Genomic DNA, 17,756 nt, shown 5'->3' with positions numbered 1-17,756 from the left:
CTCTTCCTTAATTACCTGAGCAAGATTGACTTTCCGACTCGATCAAGTCAAGTCACCTTTATTTATATAGCGCTTTTAACAATACAGATTGTGTCAAAGCAACTGAACAGCATTAATTAGGAAAATAGTGTGACAATAGTAAATGACAATAGTAAACACTCATTTTTCAGTTAAAGACAGTTCATCAACTGATCAGACTCAAAACACTTGTCCAGTGAATGATAAATAGGTCCAATCCTGGTCCAATCAATGATATGGTTTGATGATTTCTATGAATGTAGGATGAAAATGTGAGTCAGTGCCTGAGAGTGAACACAAATGATTCGTTCGCTTAAAAGATTCATTCAAAACACCGCTTCGTTCACGAACGAAACACAATTACAGCGCATGCGTAGCAGTATCGCTGTCACTACTATGACTTTAGTTAAATGTCACGTAGCATTTAAATCGATTTTTAAACAAAATAGTTACACGGCTTCAATGCATTAACATCTTTGGGACTGAAATTTGATAGTTATCGGAATAGCACGCAATCCGTAGCAGATATCAGAGTCGCTCGTCTTCTTTTGGCTCTGCAGAGACATGTTTACATCCCAGACCGCTTCCTTCCAGGAGTCCATAGACGTGGATGAAAGGGATGCAGACTTCGACAACGAGGAGATCGCCGGATACAGCCAGAACATACAACAGATTAACAGCTTCTATGCCATATACTACTACCAGAACACAAGGTGCAGTGGTTTCCACTTGAAACTATATCATTGCATTAGGTAACGTTCTGCTAAGGAGGCTTTCCAAATGCAGGATGCTCTGCAAAGTGCTAGTTGTTTTCGGAATATTTTTCCCTTTTATACCGCATATGAAGGAGTGTATGGGATACAAGCATGCATAGTTAGGTCTAGCTAGTCTTTTGCATTTTTCGACGTTTATGAGGTAAAATGAACGATTCGTTTGCTTATATGAATTAAGCTTGCACTTGCATGACACTGAAGAACAAACCAGGAATATCTTTAATTTGAAGCATGGTTCACAATATTGGGTTAGTCCAATGAAATCATATGACTGTATCTTGGATCAGTATATGGAGACTTATATGTATGTAAGACACTGTAAAACACAGTACATGGTCATGTAGGCCAGTGAGAACCCCGGAAGACCTTAACATATTATTACTTGTGAAGTATTAAATGCATTATCAAACTACCCAGATCTGAGGCTTCTGGAGAGAGTGTGGCCTGGAGCCAGAGGAGATCAGACTCAACCACAAGTCAGGAAGACTTTAGGTAAAAAGGGTCCATCCATCATCTCAATCATTTCAGTCCAGTGGCTTTCAGTGTTGTGATGGAAGAAAAATCATGGCTTCAGTCACACACAAAAAACACACTCAGGATTCTGCGTCTGGCTTTTCATCATGTTGGCTTGCTCACATCATTCATAACCATTGAACTAATCTGTCTAACTTCAAACTGTGTATTTCTGTTGGTATGTATCTCTGCTAGGAGCCGCTGGTGGTTCTGTGAACATCATTGCTTCATTGATTGCTTATCTGTCCGCCTGTATTTCCTTATTGATATTCTAGTTTAACACATATTTTCCACTCTTAAAGTCTCACGCTGCTGGATGCCAGCTTGCCACCCGAGGCCGAGCCGGAGCTGCGAAGCTACATCTCGCGCAGGCTGAGCAAGGGCGCTTTGCTAGGGGGTATGGGGAACATTGCCACTGTGGAGCTAAGGTACATCGTATCAGTGTTGTTATTATTAAAGCCCCCCTGTGGTGAAAATCAAGTTTTTAACATTGTTTACTTGTCTGTCTGATGTTTTTAATATGCTTAAAGACAAACCATATGCAAATTCATCAGTCAACACCGTTATTGAGCATTTTCTCCTTGAAACTGCTGTGTACCAAAGACAGTGTCAAAAATGCGTTTGAAACAGCCCCTGTTTCTTACCGTCACAAAAACAGTCTCATCAGCTTCTGGGTTTGGGCTTTCCATATCATTGGCAAAGCATTTCTACCTAAGGATGTTGATTTTTAGAAAGTAGCTGTCTGAGATGGCGAAGGGGAACATGATATGTATCATTAGCAACACATTATTAGCTGTTTGGTAATGTAATCAAGCCAAAAGCTAATGATATCCGACACTGTAGATGAAAATTCTGATACATCGACTTGTATAATTCACTCTTCATCTTCTTCTCCTGAATCAGTTTCTTGTTCAAACATATATTGCTGAATTATTCCAATATCCTATAGTGGGAGTGATTGAGTGTAGAATAGATAGGGACTCATCTATATATTCGCATATACTAAATAAGGTAAGGGTGTAGAGTCATATTCAAGCTGTTTAAGACATTATTTTCAAAATTAGTGACTGCAGGGGGACTTTAAAACTAAAACTATTGAAACATGTTATCGCTAATTGAAATAAAACTGAAATAAATATAGTAGATGGAAAACAATGTTTTAAATGAAAAACATAAAATGAAAATGAGAAATGTTGCTTTGGCAACTATCTGAAATATGTCATTTTAAGTAGAAGTACTAAAATTGAAACAAAAATTAATTTGAGTTAAATAGAAATATAAAAAAGAATAGAAAAGCCCATAACAAAATTACTAAAACTTTAAAATAAACGGAGAATATCAAAATAAAAGCTCATTCAAAATATAAATAAATCATTCTATTTAAATAGTACTAAAATAACACTGTTTCATATTTATTTTCATATTTCAGAAAAGTGAAGACTGTTTTTTAAATAATATAGTATTAAAACATTTGCAGTACTTCAGTGCAAAATTAAATGTGACCCTGGACCACAAAACCTGTCATACGTAGCACGGGTATATTTGAAGGAATAGCTAACACTGTTTCATATTTATTTTCATATTTCAGAAAAGTGAAGACCGTTTTTTAAATAATATAGTATTAAAACATTTGCAGTACTTCAGTGCAAAATTAAATGTGACCCTGGACCACAAAACCTGTCATACGTAGCACGGGTATATTTGAAGGAATAGCAAAAAAAAACATTGTATGGGTCAAAATGATCCATTCTTCTTTGATGCCAAAAATCATTAGGATATTAAGTAAAGATCATGTTCCATGAAGATATTTTGTAAATTTCCTACTGTAAATATATTAAAACTTAATTTTTGATTAGTAATATGCATTGCTAAGAACTTCATTTCGACAACTTTAGAGGCGATTTTGTCAATATTTTGATATTTTTGCACCCTCAGATTTCAGATTTTCAAATAGTTATATTTCAGCCAGATATTGTCATATCTTAACAAACCATTTATTCAACTTTCATGTGATGTATAAATTTCAATTTCAAAAAATTGACCCTTATGACTGGTTTTGTGGTCCAGGGTCACAAATAGCTAAACCATATCTCATTGTCATTCAGAACAATATTACAATGGATTCGATGTTTGTTTGTGTTCAAGCATCCCTGAGCAAGCGGTGGGCTGTTACTGCTGTCTGCTGGAGCAGGAGAAATCTCCAGAACAGCCTGAGGCCGATGGCAACGGCTGGGTGGTGTGTCTTCTCGGAGGATCAGAGAAGGGCCTGAATCTATATCCTTAAATCACAAATGACTGACCATTAAACTGTAGGAAATACTGCATTGTGCACTGAAGAATGGAATGTTATCAAATTACCATTGTATTCAAGCATGCTGTTCTCTTAATAGGATATTTAACACATTTTCTTTAACTCTACAAACGTTTAGAATTGAGCTGGACAAGTACGTCCAGGGTCTGCAGGGTTGTTTAACTCCAGAGGTGAGGACAGTTTTTGCCACTGACAATGGAAATAATGTACATGTTGAAATCTGTCCAGTTTTTTGAAGATATATCTGCAAGCACGCTGCTTTTTATATCCGTTTGCTGTAAATATTGTTGGCAACCTCTGGCTACAGATGCAGAATTTGGAGACAGAAGTCAGGCCCTACGTGATCCGCTGGTATGAAGAGTCAGTTATGCACATTCATAGAGTGGTTCAACTGGTGCAGGCAAACATCGGGTACCTTCTGCATGCTGTAAGAAACCACTGCTGTCTAGATCAGATACGTTTTATAGAGTCATATTTGAAAGCAGTAACATACTGTATTATGTGAAATGGTAAATGAAGTACTTCTCTGCTCCAGGCTTTGAGTCACAAGCTTTTCGAAGTCACAGGGGCAGATGAGAAGACAAAAGCAGATATAGCAAGGTAAGCGAAACAACTTTATCTTAATAGCTGCTACATTTTTATGGGTTTAAAAACTGATAGCCATTACAACTTGATTAATTGTCTTATTAGATTTATCAAAGCAGCAAGCCTGCAGGGTCTAATTCAGGAAGCCTCCCTCTGTAAGGCCATTTCAGAGGACTCTCACAGCAGTCTGATCATCGACTGCTCCACCAGCCCACCTACACTCACCAACGAAGGTCAGCAGCAGCATCAGTCCACTAAATGTACAGATGTTGTCATTTTACAAATGTCTTATTTTGATAATGTTGTGTTGATATCTCTGCAGTCAGTAACCGGTTCTGCGATGACTGGATCCAGGCCTTCCTCAATGCTGCGGAGCGCTTTAACCCTTTCCTTCTCCGCCAAATCCTGGAGAACTTTAAACTTAAGGTTAATTTGCTTCTGAAGCTTTCTGTGTATAATAGTAACCTGGTATCCAGACAAAACATTTAACATTTGTATGGGAGTCACTGATTTTTTGTTGCTTGCTCACCTATATTTTTATACTTGCTTATAATTTAAAAAGTGTGTAATAATACACTTATAAAACAGACGTTTCCTCCCATCAATAATTTTCTTTGCCATTAAGATAGCATTTCTGAAAAAGTAACGTTTAGCATACTAACATACTATTGGTAGCTAACAGTTAAAGGGTTAGTTCACACAAAAATTCAAAGTTCTGTTATCATTTACTCGCACTCGTGTCGTTCCAAACCTGTATGCATTTCTTTCTTCTGCAGAACACGAAAGAAGATATTTTGGAGAATGCTGATAACTAAACATGATTTGTTTGATGTTGACTTCTGTTGTATTTTTTGTTTTATTTTAATTTTTTTGTCCATACAATGGAAGATAGTGGTAACTGAAATTGTTTATTACCAACATTCTTCAAAATTTCTTTTGTGTTTCAGGGAGGGAAGAAATCATACAGGTTCGGAATGACATGAGGATGACTACCCATTTAAATGCATTAGATTAATTTGAGTTACTTTCTAATTTTGGGGGGTCAAAAAAATTTTTTTGGAGTGTTGCTGGTAACTGTCTGCTCTCTGGTTTCCAGATCTCGCATATAACACTTGTATTTGTTGCTGGTAATCTGTGCCTTGATTTAATTATTATCTAAATCTAGTATGTTGTAAACATCTGCTCACAATATAAATGAATGAGGATATGTCAAATGTTACGTCAAAAAAGGAATTCTTAACTTTTAAAGTATTATATTAAAAAGTATTAACTTACATTTAAAGTTTTTCAAAAGTGTTTAAAAAAAGTATTAACTAGTATTAACAATCTTTTCTGTATAGTATCGAACTGACTTGAGTGGTCACATTCAGAAATGCCAGTTACCTCATTGTGACTGTCTTCAAAATGCACATTGTTTCTCCATGCAGGCCATTCAGGACATGAACAACCTGAAGCGCTTCATCCGTCAGGCAGAAATGAGCCACTACGCTCTGTTTCGCTGCTGTCTGTTCCTGCAGAGCTGTGGAAACGGGGATGTGCTGCTGCAGAACGCGCGGGCCGAGCACAGCAGCCTTCCTGAGGCCTGTGGCATCATAAATGTGCTGGAGGAGTTCCTCGGGGAGCACGCTCAGGGCACACTGTACTGACACCACAGTGTTACTGTGCATACACTCACCTGTCTGGGAGCACCTTGGAGGCGGCTGCCCAGAATTCCTATTTAACAGCCATAATCATAACAGTGTGGTTTGCATTTTAACTTCAACAAACTTGAATTGAAACACTAAGTATAGTCCATCTTTGTGTGTGTAGAGGTTCAGCAGAGAAGGTTGAAAAAGATTATGCTATGATGTGCTGCTGTATGTTGATTTGGGTGCATAAAAATGATAAACTAAATGGATTCTATTAAATGGACCAGTGAAAATACATGTGATTAAACTTTAAATAATTTTTCTCAATAATATGTATACATTAACACAGTACTGTTTATATGTGACAACTGATTCTAGGATATAGTCTCTATTGTGCAGCAGTCATTGTTTTGAAGATGTGTGATTTTTAAAACTAGCAGTCCTAGATTTACAGAAATAGCAAACCGAATTAGAAAGCTAGTCGCATAATCATGAAGCTCTGCGTAAGCAAATATCCTATTAACACTCCGCTATGATCTACCATACTATGACTTGCATTGTCCGTTTTATCCGTTTTTTTAGTTGTTGTTTTTTTGTGGTAAAGTGCTTAATTTGATAATATTCTATTCTTTTTCACTTTACAATTCCTTTGATTTATGTTCTTGTTTGCTATTTCAGAATTTTTCTTACCAAAGACAAACAAAACGTCTGATAAGCATAAACTTGGTTGTAAATGTAGTGTTTAAAAAGAACAGAATTGTGTGAAACCTATTCCTTAAACATCATGTATATATTGACCCAGCTGTAAATGGTGATAATGTGTATAATTATTATAATGTATGGTTTATCTTCTTGCTTAGATTTGACATGACTGTACTGTGAGTAATTTTTTCCAGGAACATTTCATTTGTGTGAACTTGTGAGAAATGTTCACCTCTGTGCTTTGACTCGCTGTTAATTTAACCTTGATTCTTGAATTCATGCAAGAATTAAAATAACACATTGTGAATTAACACAGGCAAAGATGTAGTTTTTATTCTGTTTTAATTAATCCACTTAAACATCTAATGCAAGATTCTGCCTGTCAAATACCTGTAGTATTTTCTGTAACCATTTGTAGATTGTTGTGATGTTACATCATTACCTCAAGAGGGCAATACATAGGTGCTGGGGCTGGTGTTACTTTAACAGGAGTTCAGACAGATTAAGTAGAAGGCTTAGTTAATTTATACAATATAAATAGACACAATTTATTACCAAATTCAATGCATCACAGGACAACACAGGATCGCAAACCGGAACAACTTCACCATGGTAAACCTAATCTGTATATAATATACAATATTATGCATATTTCTACAACTATTTCTAAAATGTAAATTTATATATACATTAGATTTTACTGAAAGTCACCACCCAAAAAAACTAAATATTTTTGCCAAACATCTGCATTTTGAATCTAATCAAGGAAATGTCACTAAATAACAATATATCTTATACTTATATGAACTTTGTTATGATATGTACCAACAAATTAAAGCAAGAAAAAAAAGAAATTCATGTCTTGAAAAAATATGATTTAACATACCAATAAAATAACGTTATAATCCATCTGCTGTATACACGACCACCACTGCAATGTTTGATTCTAAATAAAGATTTTTAACATTAAATAATATTCTCTCAAAACTGTTTTATGAGACACTACTGGTGTAAAAAAAAAAGTTTTATTCTGTTTTAATTAATCCACCATAAGACTGACATGACACCTTCATAATCATGACATGACACCTACATAATCATGACATGACACATGTCATGAATATGAAGGGGTTTTTATGCATGTTTATGACAACTGTCATTAAGTGTCATTCACTCAGTTATGTCATTTTTAATGCAAATATGACATTATTTGACCTAACCCTACCCCTACCCCTACCCTTACCCCTAACCATAGCCCATAACAAAGACATCTCAAACAATGTCATTTTTGCATTAAAAATTACATAACTGAGTGAATGACACTTAATGACAGTTGTCATAAACATGCATAAAAACCCCTTCATATTCATGACATGTGTCATGTCATGATTATGTAGGTGTCATGTCATGATTATGAAGGTGTCATGTCAGTCTTATGCACACCCCTTCAAGTAAAGTGTAACCAAAAAAAAAACACCATTAAGATAAAAATTCAAAACAAGTTCAGATGCACATTATTCAATACACATAATTCATATCATGCAGCTTGCTTATAATGATCCTTTTTATCATTTGATTGGTATGTTTGAATATATTTATAAACTCATCTTTTGGGAAACTCTCAATTGCGGTTTCAAGCATGGTTTCACTCTGCCACCTTGATGTCAAAAGCTACCACTCCATGAAGAGAAAATCCTAGGTAGAAAGCCACATTCTCATTTGAATTTGGCAAGGAGGCAGAAAAAAGTGGAATGACTCTGATGTTGCTTTGATCAGATACCCGAACAAACAGATTTCCATTTTCAGTGTATCCAGTAACTCGTTTAAGCACTTTTACAACATCTGGGTTTGTCCACACTTCACCGCCTTGCCACTTAAGGCGTCTCTCACTGAGGGTTCCCTTGCAGAATTTTTCAATTGTGGTCTTGTGCACTATTTTATTGAGACCCCTTGCTTTTCCAAGGAAGAAGTGAGTGAAAATCCTGCCTTTTCTCGAGGAAGCAGATTTAATCTCAGAGTATCTTTGAAGTGCTTTTATTGCATTCATGACAATGTCACTTCTTGTATTGGAGGGCTCTTTGCCCATAGAGTCCTCTGGCCAAAATAAGATTGAAAGAAGCAAATATGCAGTATCTGGTAAAGCAGTTCTCTTTTCACTGCAAAACCGTCTGCTGATATTTTGAAGTTCTTCAATAGAATGAAGTTTTCCAGAGCCAGGTGAAGCACAGGAGAGTGCTATCTGACAGAAGATGAAGTTTATAAGCCCTGTTTGGTCGAGATCCTTTTTTAGGTTAACTGGAAATAGGTCAATTATTTTCTCAAGCTTTGCTCCAGCTCTTTGCTTATTATTATCAGAGAGCAGGTAAAGAATTGTTGTAACATTACCACCTCCAAGTTGGAAAATTTTCATTTGTCTCATTAATGGGGAAACTATGTTTGCATCAGAAGCCTCATCCTCTTGAATGTCATGAAAAAATAACTTGGCATACACAGCACTTTTCCTGAGGAGCCATTTTCTTGGATTATTGACTGTTTCAGGCTCTCCTTCAGCCAACTCCTCCTCTTCCTCAGAAGTGAAATTCTGAAAGTGAGCAAGATCGTCAGAAATACATTCTAGGGCAATTCTGATGCTGTCTTTCATTCCTTTTAAAAGGCCATGAAACCTTTGCCAAGGTTTCTGTACTTCCTCTGGTATGTAGTCAGTGAGCAGGTAATCCATCAACTCCCTCTTTCCCTCTTTGGTAGAAAAAATGTCTACATTTGACAGGAGCTCAAGCAATCGGCATCCAATATCAACTTCTCCAAAATAAGAATTATTTAAGCAGACCATCTTTGACTGGGGGCATTTTTCAGATTCTCTAAAAGCAGTGATTCCTTTAAGGGCAGTATCAATGATATCAGTGATGTCCTCTGGTTGAATATCAGCATTTTTCTTACATATGGCATCATGTTTGCTGTAGAACCACTTTTTGTATACTTGTCCCAGTGTGTCAAGTATGTATATGTGCTGAGGAAGATGAGACTTGGCTCTTTTAGCCCAAATCTCAGCTTCCTCAAAATTTTTGTTTTCATTAAGCAGTCGTGCAAGCTGTTGAGCAACAAATGCATCCTCATCAAAACTGGTGTAAGCTAGCTTTAAAAGGTCAATGGCTTTCTCCACATCTTCTGTCTCCCTAACATGCTCTATTAAAGGAGAAAACCAGCTGTCATTTGGATCTCCCTTGCTTTTTTTGGTGCGTTTGATGAACAGATCTCTGACAAACTTTCGAAAGTCATCCCTTCCAAATCTGTGGTCAAACAGCACTTTGTCCTGAAGCAGACTCATTGCTATTTCACTTTGGCTCTGATAACTGGAGAGCTGCTTCAGGATCTCCTTAGCTATCAAATTATGAATTATTCTTACAGAGGAGATATGCGTCTCACTGGATTTTAGCTGTATAAAAAAATACCTAGCCTGCTCACTTAAAGAATTTTCGAATGTCTGGTGTCGAACTTCATCAATCCATGTGGACGTTGACGGTTTGGCCATTTTATCAAATTTGTCCAAGTGGATTCCTAAACCTAGGAATGCCTCACAGTGTGATATAGATAGGTATGAATTCTCAATGTGGCTGTTCAGTAGTGCCACAAATTTGATCAACTGTGTCTGAAGAGATGAATGATCAATTTCCTTCAGCAGGTTTTCAACAAAGCCTGTGATGTAAGACTGTTCAAACTCTTTACTCATGAGCACAAAAGTGAGTATAAACTCTGGTTCAAACTTCAGCTTGAGACTCCCTGCTTTCTTTGAGAAGAGCTTCTTTTCTGCTGGAGATAGTTTGTGTGTAACTCCGACTGTGCGTAACGGCAATGCTGTGCACATCCTTTCTGGATCAAGAGACCTTTTACAACAGAGAATGATGAAACACAGTTTTGATGGACTTATTTTCATTGTTGTGACTGCATTGCTTAATTCTCGTCTGAGGTCATCCTGATAGTCTGCATTGCAATCCTCTAGCAGCAGAAGAACAGGTAAACAGGCATTCTTGTCAACTTCCTCGTAATTCCAAATCTGTACTGCATGTTCACAGACAGTCGTGGCCTGGTACGACTGCTTAACAACAGCACATCGCATTTTTTTCCTCCAGTTCCAGAGGATCTGTCGAGCCACTGTGCTTCCTCCACTACCAGGTTCATGATATATGTTGATGTTTTCAATGGACCGTTTTAATGAGTCACTCCGCTCAAGGTCTTCCAACATTTTGCTAATTTCTGCATATGCATCACGTTTGATGACTTCCTCACATTTATTATTGTCAGCTAGCCACATATTCACCCAATCAATTTTTCCTCCCTGATAGAAGTATTGTTCAATTTTCTGTATTTGCTCTTGCTCCATGAGATCCACATTTGTTTCGTCACACTGGTCAACACAGACAACTTCTAAGGAGTTCATACGCTCCACATCCACAGACTTTATAAAGCATACTCCATTGTTTGACACAGGTAGACACCCATCCTGATGACAGGTGAGCTGATGGACTTGAATTGTAGCATTTATGTGACTCATTGGCATACCAACAACACTGATTTGTTCAAGAATGTCTAGTAAGCAGGACACTTGGGCAAGGCTTGACCATTTCTTATAAATCTCCCTTGACACTGAGATGATGACTATGTCCTCATGGCCGCTCATTTCTGCATAGAATTCATGGAAGGTTTCAACAAGGGGTTGTTCAACGTCAGATGTGATGTTTCGTCACACTGGTCAACACAGACAACTTCTAAGGAGTTCATACACTCCACATCCACAGACTTTATAAAGCATACTCCATTGTTTGACACAGGTAGACACCCATCCTGATGACAGGTGAGCTGATGGACTTGAATTGTAATGTGATGTGTGTGTGAATGAAAAGCACCACAAATGATCCTTTGGGAAGAATTTCATTGCAGATAACAGATACAGATCTTTTCAACAGTTTCTTCTTGGTTTTGATCCAGGTTTTTTCATCACATGGACTCTCACCTCCATTGTAATCACTTCGACCATTGCAGAAAATCCAGCTTGTTCTGTCAAAGAGCTGTAACTTCTTGATTAAGTCAACAGTGTTCTCCCTATGATCATAATCATGCAGGAAGTGAAGGTTTACTGCATGGTGCTCTTTGTAATTGTGACAAAGTCCAGATGATTTGGAGTCAGGGTCATAATCAAAAACACAAAAGATATTCATTTGAACAAGGAACTTGATGTTTTGCAGGTTTTCTTGATCAAATCTATTTGACACAAGGATGTAACGCAATGTATTGTCCATGTATTTCTTCCCACGTGTCAGAAGAACTAAGAGTTTTCTTTCCAAGTCCTCTTTAAAATGAGCCTGTGTTTGATTCTGGCTGTTTTCTTCCTGTTCTCTTTTTTGGTCGAGATCTTTGAGAGCTTGACTGAAACTGACAAGTTCATCCTCAGTAATACGTGGCGTATTTGGTCCAACTCTTTGATAATAAGCTTTTTGCTCATATTCAATTTTATTGGTTTTCTCGTTGAACTTTGGTATATGGGCACTATACAGTTTATCCCTCACAATGTTCACCATGGGAACTACATCCACTTCCACAATCCAGTTTTGGGTCTGACTGCCTTTGTCAACTATTGGAATAAATTTTGGGGTCTTGATACACTTTCTGGCATCAGAGTGCAGTGCTGGAAAACATTTTTCAATGTAGTCTAGAGCTTCTTGAAAGATCTCTTTGTCTTCAATGGGAATTCCAATTATCTCTCCATGTTTGTATGATGTTTTTGTCTTGTCCATGACCCCAAAGTGGATTGTGCCATTTGCACGCATATTCATGCACGCACATGCAAATCGAATGACTTCACTGGCAAATTTGATCTTTAGCTTTCTTGGTTCTAATTTACAGGCATTTTCCAGTGATTTATACTCATGGCATGGGGTGATCAGATTGTCTATTCCTGTCTCTGGTGGGAGTATGGCATGTTTTATGTAACTGAAATGTTCATCATTATCATTCAATTTCCGATACCTACTCTGTGGCAAAGACACAGATGTTTCAGTTAAATCACTTGATAATAAGGGTTGTTCAGGACTTGTGACGTCACTGGAAGACACAACTTCATGTTTTGCTTCTTCTCTGTTCTCTCCTCTCTTTTTAATGGTTTTTGACTTGTCCAGTAGTAACAGTTCATCTCTTTTACTCAGCAAGAGCTGAATTTGGCCACCTCCCAGACCAAGTTTTTTTAAGTATGATTCATTAATATTTAGAAGAACAGGTCCTGTTACCTCTTCTGCCTTAAGTTTCCATATGTGCTCTGGTTTAATCCCAATAGCCTGTAACCATGAGCTGACGTGCTCTTCATTCCAGTCTGAACAAGGTATGGAATGTAATTGTCCTAAATTATTTATGAGTATAGGAAATGGGCTCTCACAAGGCAAATGTACATGTAAAGTGTTACAAAGGCTAATTAAAAGAACAATATTACCATGTACCCTGAACTGAAACTACAGAATATGCTCTATGGTTATAAATTCATAAGAATTATCTTTTTTGAAGACTTTTTCTAATTATAAATACTCACCCATTCTGTGAGGAATATTCAAGAAGCGCGTTTCAAAGTTTTTGTGCCATCAGTGCTGAAACAAAGAAAAATAGCTTACTATATTTGAGCCATATCTATTTGAATGGTTTTATACTGCCAGGGTGTAAGTTTATTTAATAGTATAGTAGTAAGTTGTCACAAATAAAAAGGTCACATGAAACAAACCTGAAATACTTTTTTGCTTTGAATAGTCTTAGTTTAAAGAGGTTTTTACAGGATGTGTCTCATTCTTGCTTTCTGTGTAACCTGCAGGAATGGAAATAAAATGTTCATAGAAAAAAATACTTTGATCAGTTGTGTACATGGAATGTCTACAACATGATATGATTTGATTTAGCTATATCTCGCTATATTCTCTAAATGAACATATCACTTCATGTTGCATAGCAGGGTCAGACTAACTTTACCTCCTTCCACGTCTAATTCATACAAATAATGGAAAGCCATATTTGATTTAGCGAGCTGAATACACAAAATCTAATGGAACCCATTTAACTTACAACTAATCATTTGCTAATGCTATAGAAATGTTAGGAGCATGAGACAAATCTAAACTTCATTCACACAGTGGTACATGCAATCGACCCTCTAAATATGTTTGTCATGGTTCACAGAAGAAAAGGGCAAAAACAACATACTTACATTAGCTCAACCAAAGTCCCTTTCAAAGAAAGTCTGTTGACTCGGTGGCCATATTTGCCATGCCTCCGGGTAGCTATTTTGGGCAGCTATTTTGGGTATCCAAGACCAAGTCCTATCTAAATGAATGGTGAATTCTGAAATCTTAAAACCTGCCTGGTGAACTCACAATTAAATTACATATTTCAAATCAGCAACAAAATCTGAAATGAACTGCCCTGTGAATGTTGTTCCTTATGCTCAAATAGAATTTAAAAAAGCTTATTTTTTAGGCTAGACCAGCCAATGCACATGTGCAGTCACACCATAATGGGTATTTTTTAACAGATGGCATTTTTCCTTCAACCAAATTCCCATCTTTTAGATGCACATTTGCAGTGGTTCTTAAACATGTGGAAAATGTTTAATAATTACATATTTTTGTGACCATACATCAATGCTTATAGATTGGGTGTATGTATGTGAGCCATTCCTGGGATTTAGTGCCTTTTGTGTTCCTAGTAAAGATCATGATCTTACTTAATTAAACTTTTGAACAATAGCCATTATAAAGCTCTCTTAGTCAAACAAATCAACACCATTTAAACTCTAAGCATATTGAAGTAGGTTTAAAGAAAATAATTGTTGGAGACATTTTACAGCATTTGAACCACCACATATGACTATTTTTCTTATGTCCCCAAGCTTGCGTATCCCAATTTCATGATAAATACTGTACATCTCTTACTATACATGATTCACCCGTTACTGTTATTTTTTGACAACTTTCCCTTCAAATGAAAGCTGGGGAAATCAAATGTGATCTGTCAAACTGTCATAGAAGATATCCCTTTTTTTTACTGTCTATTTTAACTTTTTAATCCTAAAAAATTGGATGTGGTGAACCTCAATATGTAGAAATATAGAAAAATATAGAAATATGAAAAAAGTTTTTAAAATTACAATCTTTTTGCTTAGACATGGTGCAGTGGCTAATTTTAGATCAGAATATCCACCTTGTCCACCGTAAAAAAGAAATCCCACTCTTCTCAATTTTAAACTATTTGACATACAATAGGACGAGCTTTGCCCCAAGTCCTTCAGTATCATGTAATGACACCTCACTGCCTGTAGGGGCTTTCACCTTAACATGTATTTATATTAGGACAAGATTCTCACTTCTTTACCAGGATTAAAGGAATAGTTCACCCAAAAATGAAAATTCTGTCATTAATTACTCACCCTCATGTCGTTCCAAACCCGTAAGACTTTCGATCATCTTCAAAACACATTTGAAGAACAAAACACACAAGATATTTTTGATGAAATCCGAGAGCTCTCTGACCCTCCATAGACAGCAACCACGACGAATGTGTGTGCATTCCTCTGCACATAAACAAAGTGCAGGGTTTGCGTGTTCTACATCAGCAGCCCCACGCACATGCCTTGTTTACGTGCAGAGGTACTCTCGATAATGGCGAGATTTGGAGAAGAATTTTTGAATAAAGTCATTATTTTTGTGCACAAAAACTATACTTGTAGCTTTGTTAAACTGCAGTTGAACCACTGATTGCACATGGACCATTTTAACAATGTCCTTACTACCTTTCTGGGTCTGGAAACATTTCAGCATTGCTGTCTATGGAGGGCCAGAAAGCGCTCGGATTTCATCAAAAATATCGCTAGACCAGCCAATGCACATGTGCAGTCACACCATAATGGGTATTTTTTAACAGATGGCATTTTTCCTTCAACCAAATTCCCATCTTTTAGATGCACATTTGCAGTGGTTCTTAAACATGTGGAAAATGTTTAATAATTACATATTTTTGTGACCATACATCAATGCTTATAGATTGGGTGTATGTATGTGAGCCATTCCTGGGATTTAGTGCCTTTTGTGTTCCTAGTAAAGATCATGATCTTACTTAATTAAACTTTTGAACAATAGCCATTATAAAGCTCTCTTAGTCAAACAAATCAACACCATTTAAACTCTAAGCATATTGAAGTAGGTTTAAAGAAAATAATTGTTGGAGACATTTTACAGCATTTGAACCACCACATATGACTATTTTTCTTATGTCCCCAAGCTTGCGTATCCCAATTTCATGATAAATACTGTACATCTCTTACTATACATGATTCACCCGTTACTGTTATTTTTTGACAACTTTCCCTTCAAATGAAAGCTGGGGAAATCAAATGTGATCTGTCAAACTGTCATAGAAAATATCCCTTTTTTTTACTGTCTATTTTAACTTTTTAATCCTAAAAAATTGGATGTGGTGAACCTCAATATGTAGAAATATAGAAAAATATAGAAATATGAAAAAAGTTTTTAAAATTACAATCTTTTTGCTTAGACATGGTGCAGTGGCTAATTTTAGATCAGAATATCCACCTTGTCCACCGTAAAAAAGAAATCCCACTCTTCTCAATTTTAAACTATTTGACATACAATAGGACGAGCTTTGCCCCAAGTCCTTCAGTATCATGTAATGACACCTCACTGCCTGTAGGGGCTTTCACCTTAACATGTATTTATATTAGGACAAGATTCTCACTTCTTTACCAGGATTAAAGGAATAGTTCACCCAAAAATGAAAATTCTGTCATTAATTACTCACCCTCATGTCGTTCCAAACCCGTAAGACTTTCGATCATCTTCAAAACACATTTGAAGAACAAAACACACAAGATATTTTTGATGAAATCCGAGAGCTCTCTGACCCTCCATAGACAGCAACCACGACGAATGTGTGTGCATTCCTCTGCACATAAACAAAGTGCAGGGTTTGCGTGTTCTACATCAGCAGCCCCACGCACATGCCTTGTTTACGTGCAGAGGTACTCTCGATAATGGCGAGATTTGGAGAAGAATTTTTGAATAAAGTCATTATTTTTGTGCACAAAAACTATACTTGTAGCTTTGTTAAACTGCAGTTGAACCACTGATTGCACATGGACCATTTTAACAATGTCCTTACTACCTTTCTGGGTCTGGAAACATTTCAGCATTGCTGTCTATGGAGGGCCAGAAAGCGCTCGGATTTCATCAAAAATATCTTAATTTGTGTTCCGAAAATGAACGAAGGTCTTACAGGTTTGGAATAACATGAGGGTGAATAAATAATGACAGAATTTTCATTTTTGGGTGAACCATTTAAATAGACTTGTAAATAGATTTGTCTTGCAAATCTGTGTATATATATACAACAGGTTTAAACATTCTGTCCAAAAGTTAATTTGTTTGATTAAAATTTATTTTAAGTTGTGACAGGACAAAAGATATGTTATTGACACTTCGCTATTTAGCTTAAATGATTAGGGACAGTTTGAAATTCCACAATGTACAGTCATTGTTCTACATAAGTGATGACAGTTAGGATGGCAACAGAATTATCATAAACAATATTAAGGTTTACTGCAACAACAAACTTATCATCATCTCAGTCTTGCTCAAAATGACCCATGAGGTTCATGGAGGAGTAGGTTTGACCCAGGCAGTAGATTCACTGTCCAAACAGGCAATCATGTCACTCAGAAGACCACCACTCTCAGGCCTCTCACTACTGCTGTGAGATTCTGCAAAAAAAGTAATAACACATCCACTGGTTTGGTAAGTACATTTCATTTTCAGGTACATAATATAGCAAATATATAAATCTGACCTAGTTATTACTCCTGACACATAATAATCCCATATTCTCTATTCACTAGAGTAAACACCAATATTGTAGGAATGACCACAGTCATCCTGTAATTTTATATATCTTACCAATGGAGCGAATCAGCTCATGGGGAAATATGAATAATTAATCACAACTAGTTATAATTAATTATAAATATTTAGATCCGCTGTAGATATTTAGCTGACCTCTCAGGGTCAACTGTCTGTCAATTCTAAGAATGTTAATTTCCTGGTTAAGGGAAATAACTTTCTTACTGTACAATTCTACAAAGAGCTTGTAGCATAAATCTGCATGATTAAGTGACTCCAGTTATGAGCA

The 17,756-nt window shown here is 36.5% G+C and overlaps 2 protein-coding genes across 4 annotated transcripts; one reads left to right on the top strand and one right to left on the bottom strand.

The window, feature by feature from the left end:
* Nucleotides 1–348: 348 nt before the first annotated feature.
* LOC107567861 (protein Njmu-R1-like) lies at nucleotides 349–6,841 on the top strand. 3 transcript variants are annotated; one of them, XM_016253638.1, is made up of 10 exons: nucleotides 349–731; nucleotides 1,209–1,283; nucleotides 1,607–1,732; nucleotides 3,450–3,578; nucleotides 3,728–3,785; nucleotides 3,923–4,042; nucleotides 4,151–4,215; nucleotides 4,306–4,433; nucleotides 4,523–4,626; nucleotides 5,628–6,841. In XM_016253638.1, the coding sequence occupies exons 1-10, from the start codon at nucleotides 583–585 to the stop codon at nucleotides 5,844–5,846; spliced, it is 1,173 nt and encodes a 390-aa protein (XP_016109124.1). In that variant the 5' UTR covers nucleotides 349–582; the 3' UTR covers nucleotides 5,847–6,841. The 3 variants fall into 3 exon arrangements, with proteins under 3 accessions (XP_016109124.1, XP_016109132.1, XP_016109140.1); XM_016253646.1 differs by lacking the exon at nucleotides 1,209–1,283 and having other exon boundaries at nucleotides 3,728–3,821; XM_016253654.1 differs by lacking the exon at nucleotides 1,209–1,283 and having other exon boundaries at nucleotides 350–731.
* A 1,334-nt stretch (nucleotides 6,842–8,175) lies between these two features.
* On the bottom strand, nucleotides 8,176–11,248 carry LOC107568354 (sterile alpha motif domain-containing protein 9-like). The gene is made up of 2 exons (XM_016254311.1): nucleotides 8,916–11,248; nucleotides 8,176–8,624 (listed from the first exon to the last, which is right to left on the bottom strand). The coding sequence occupies exons 1-2, from the start codon at nucleotides 11,203–11,205 to the stop codon at nucleotides 8,176–8,178; spliced, it is 2,739 nt and encodes a 912-aa protein (XP_016109797.1). The 5' UTR covers nucleotides 11,206–11,248.
* Nucleotides 11,249–17,756: the final 6,508 nt, after the last annotated feature.

This window comes from Sinocyclocheilus grahami, unplaced genomic scaffold (assembly GCF_001515645.1).
Source record: "Sinocyclocheilus grahami isolate Dianchi unplaced genomic scaffold, SAMN03320097.WGS_v1.1 scaffold27.1, whole genome shotgun sequence".
NCBI classification, from domain to species: Eukaryota; Metazoa; Chordata; class Actinopteri; order Cypriniformes; family Cyprinidae; genus Sinocyclocheilus; species Sinocyclocheilus grahami.
This window is presented reverse-complemented; position numbering and strand designations above follow the sequence as displayed.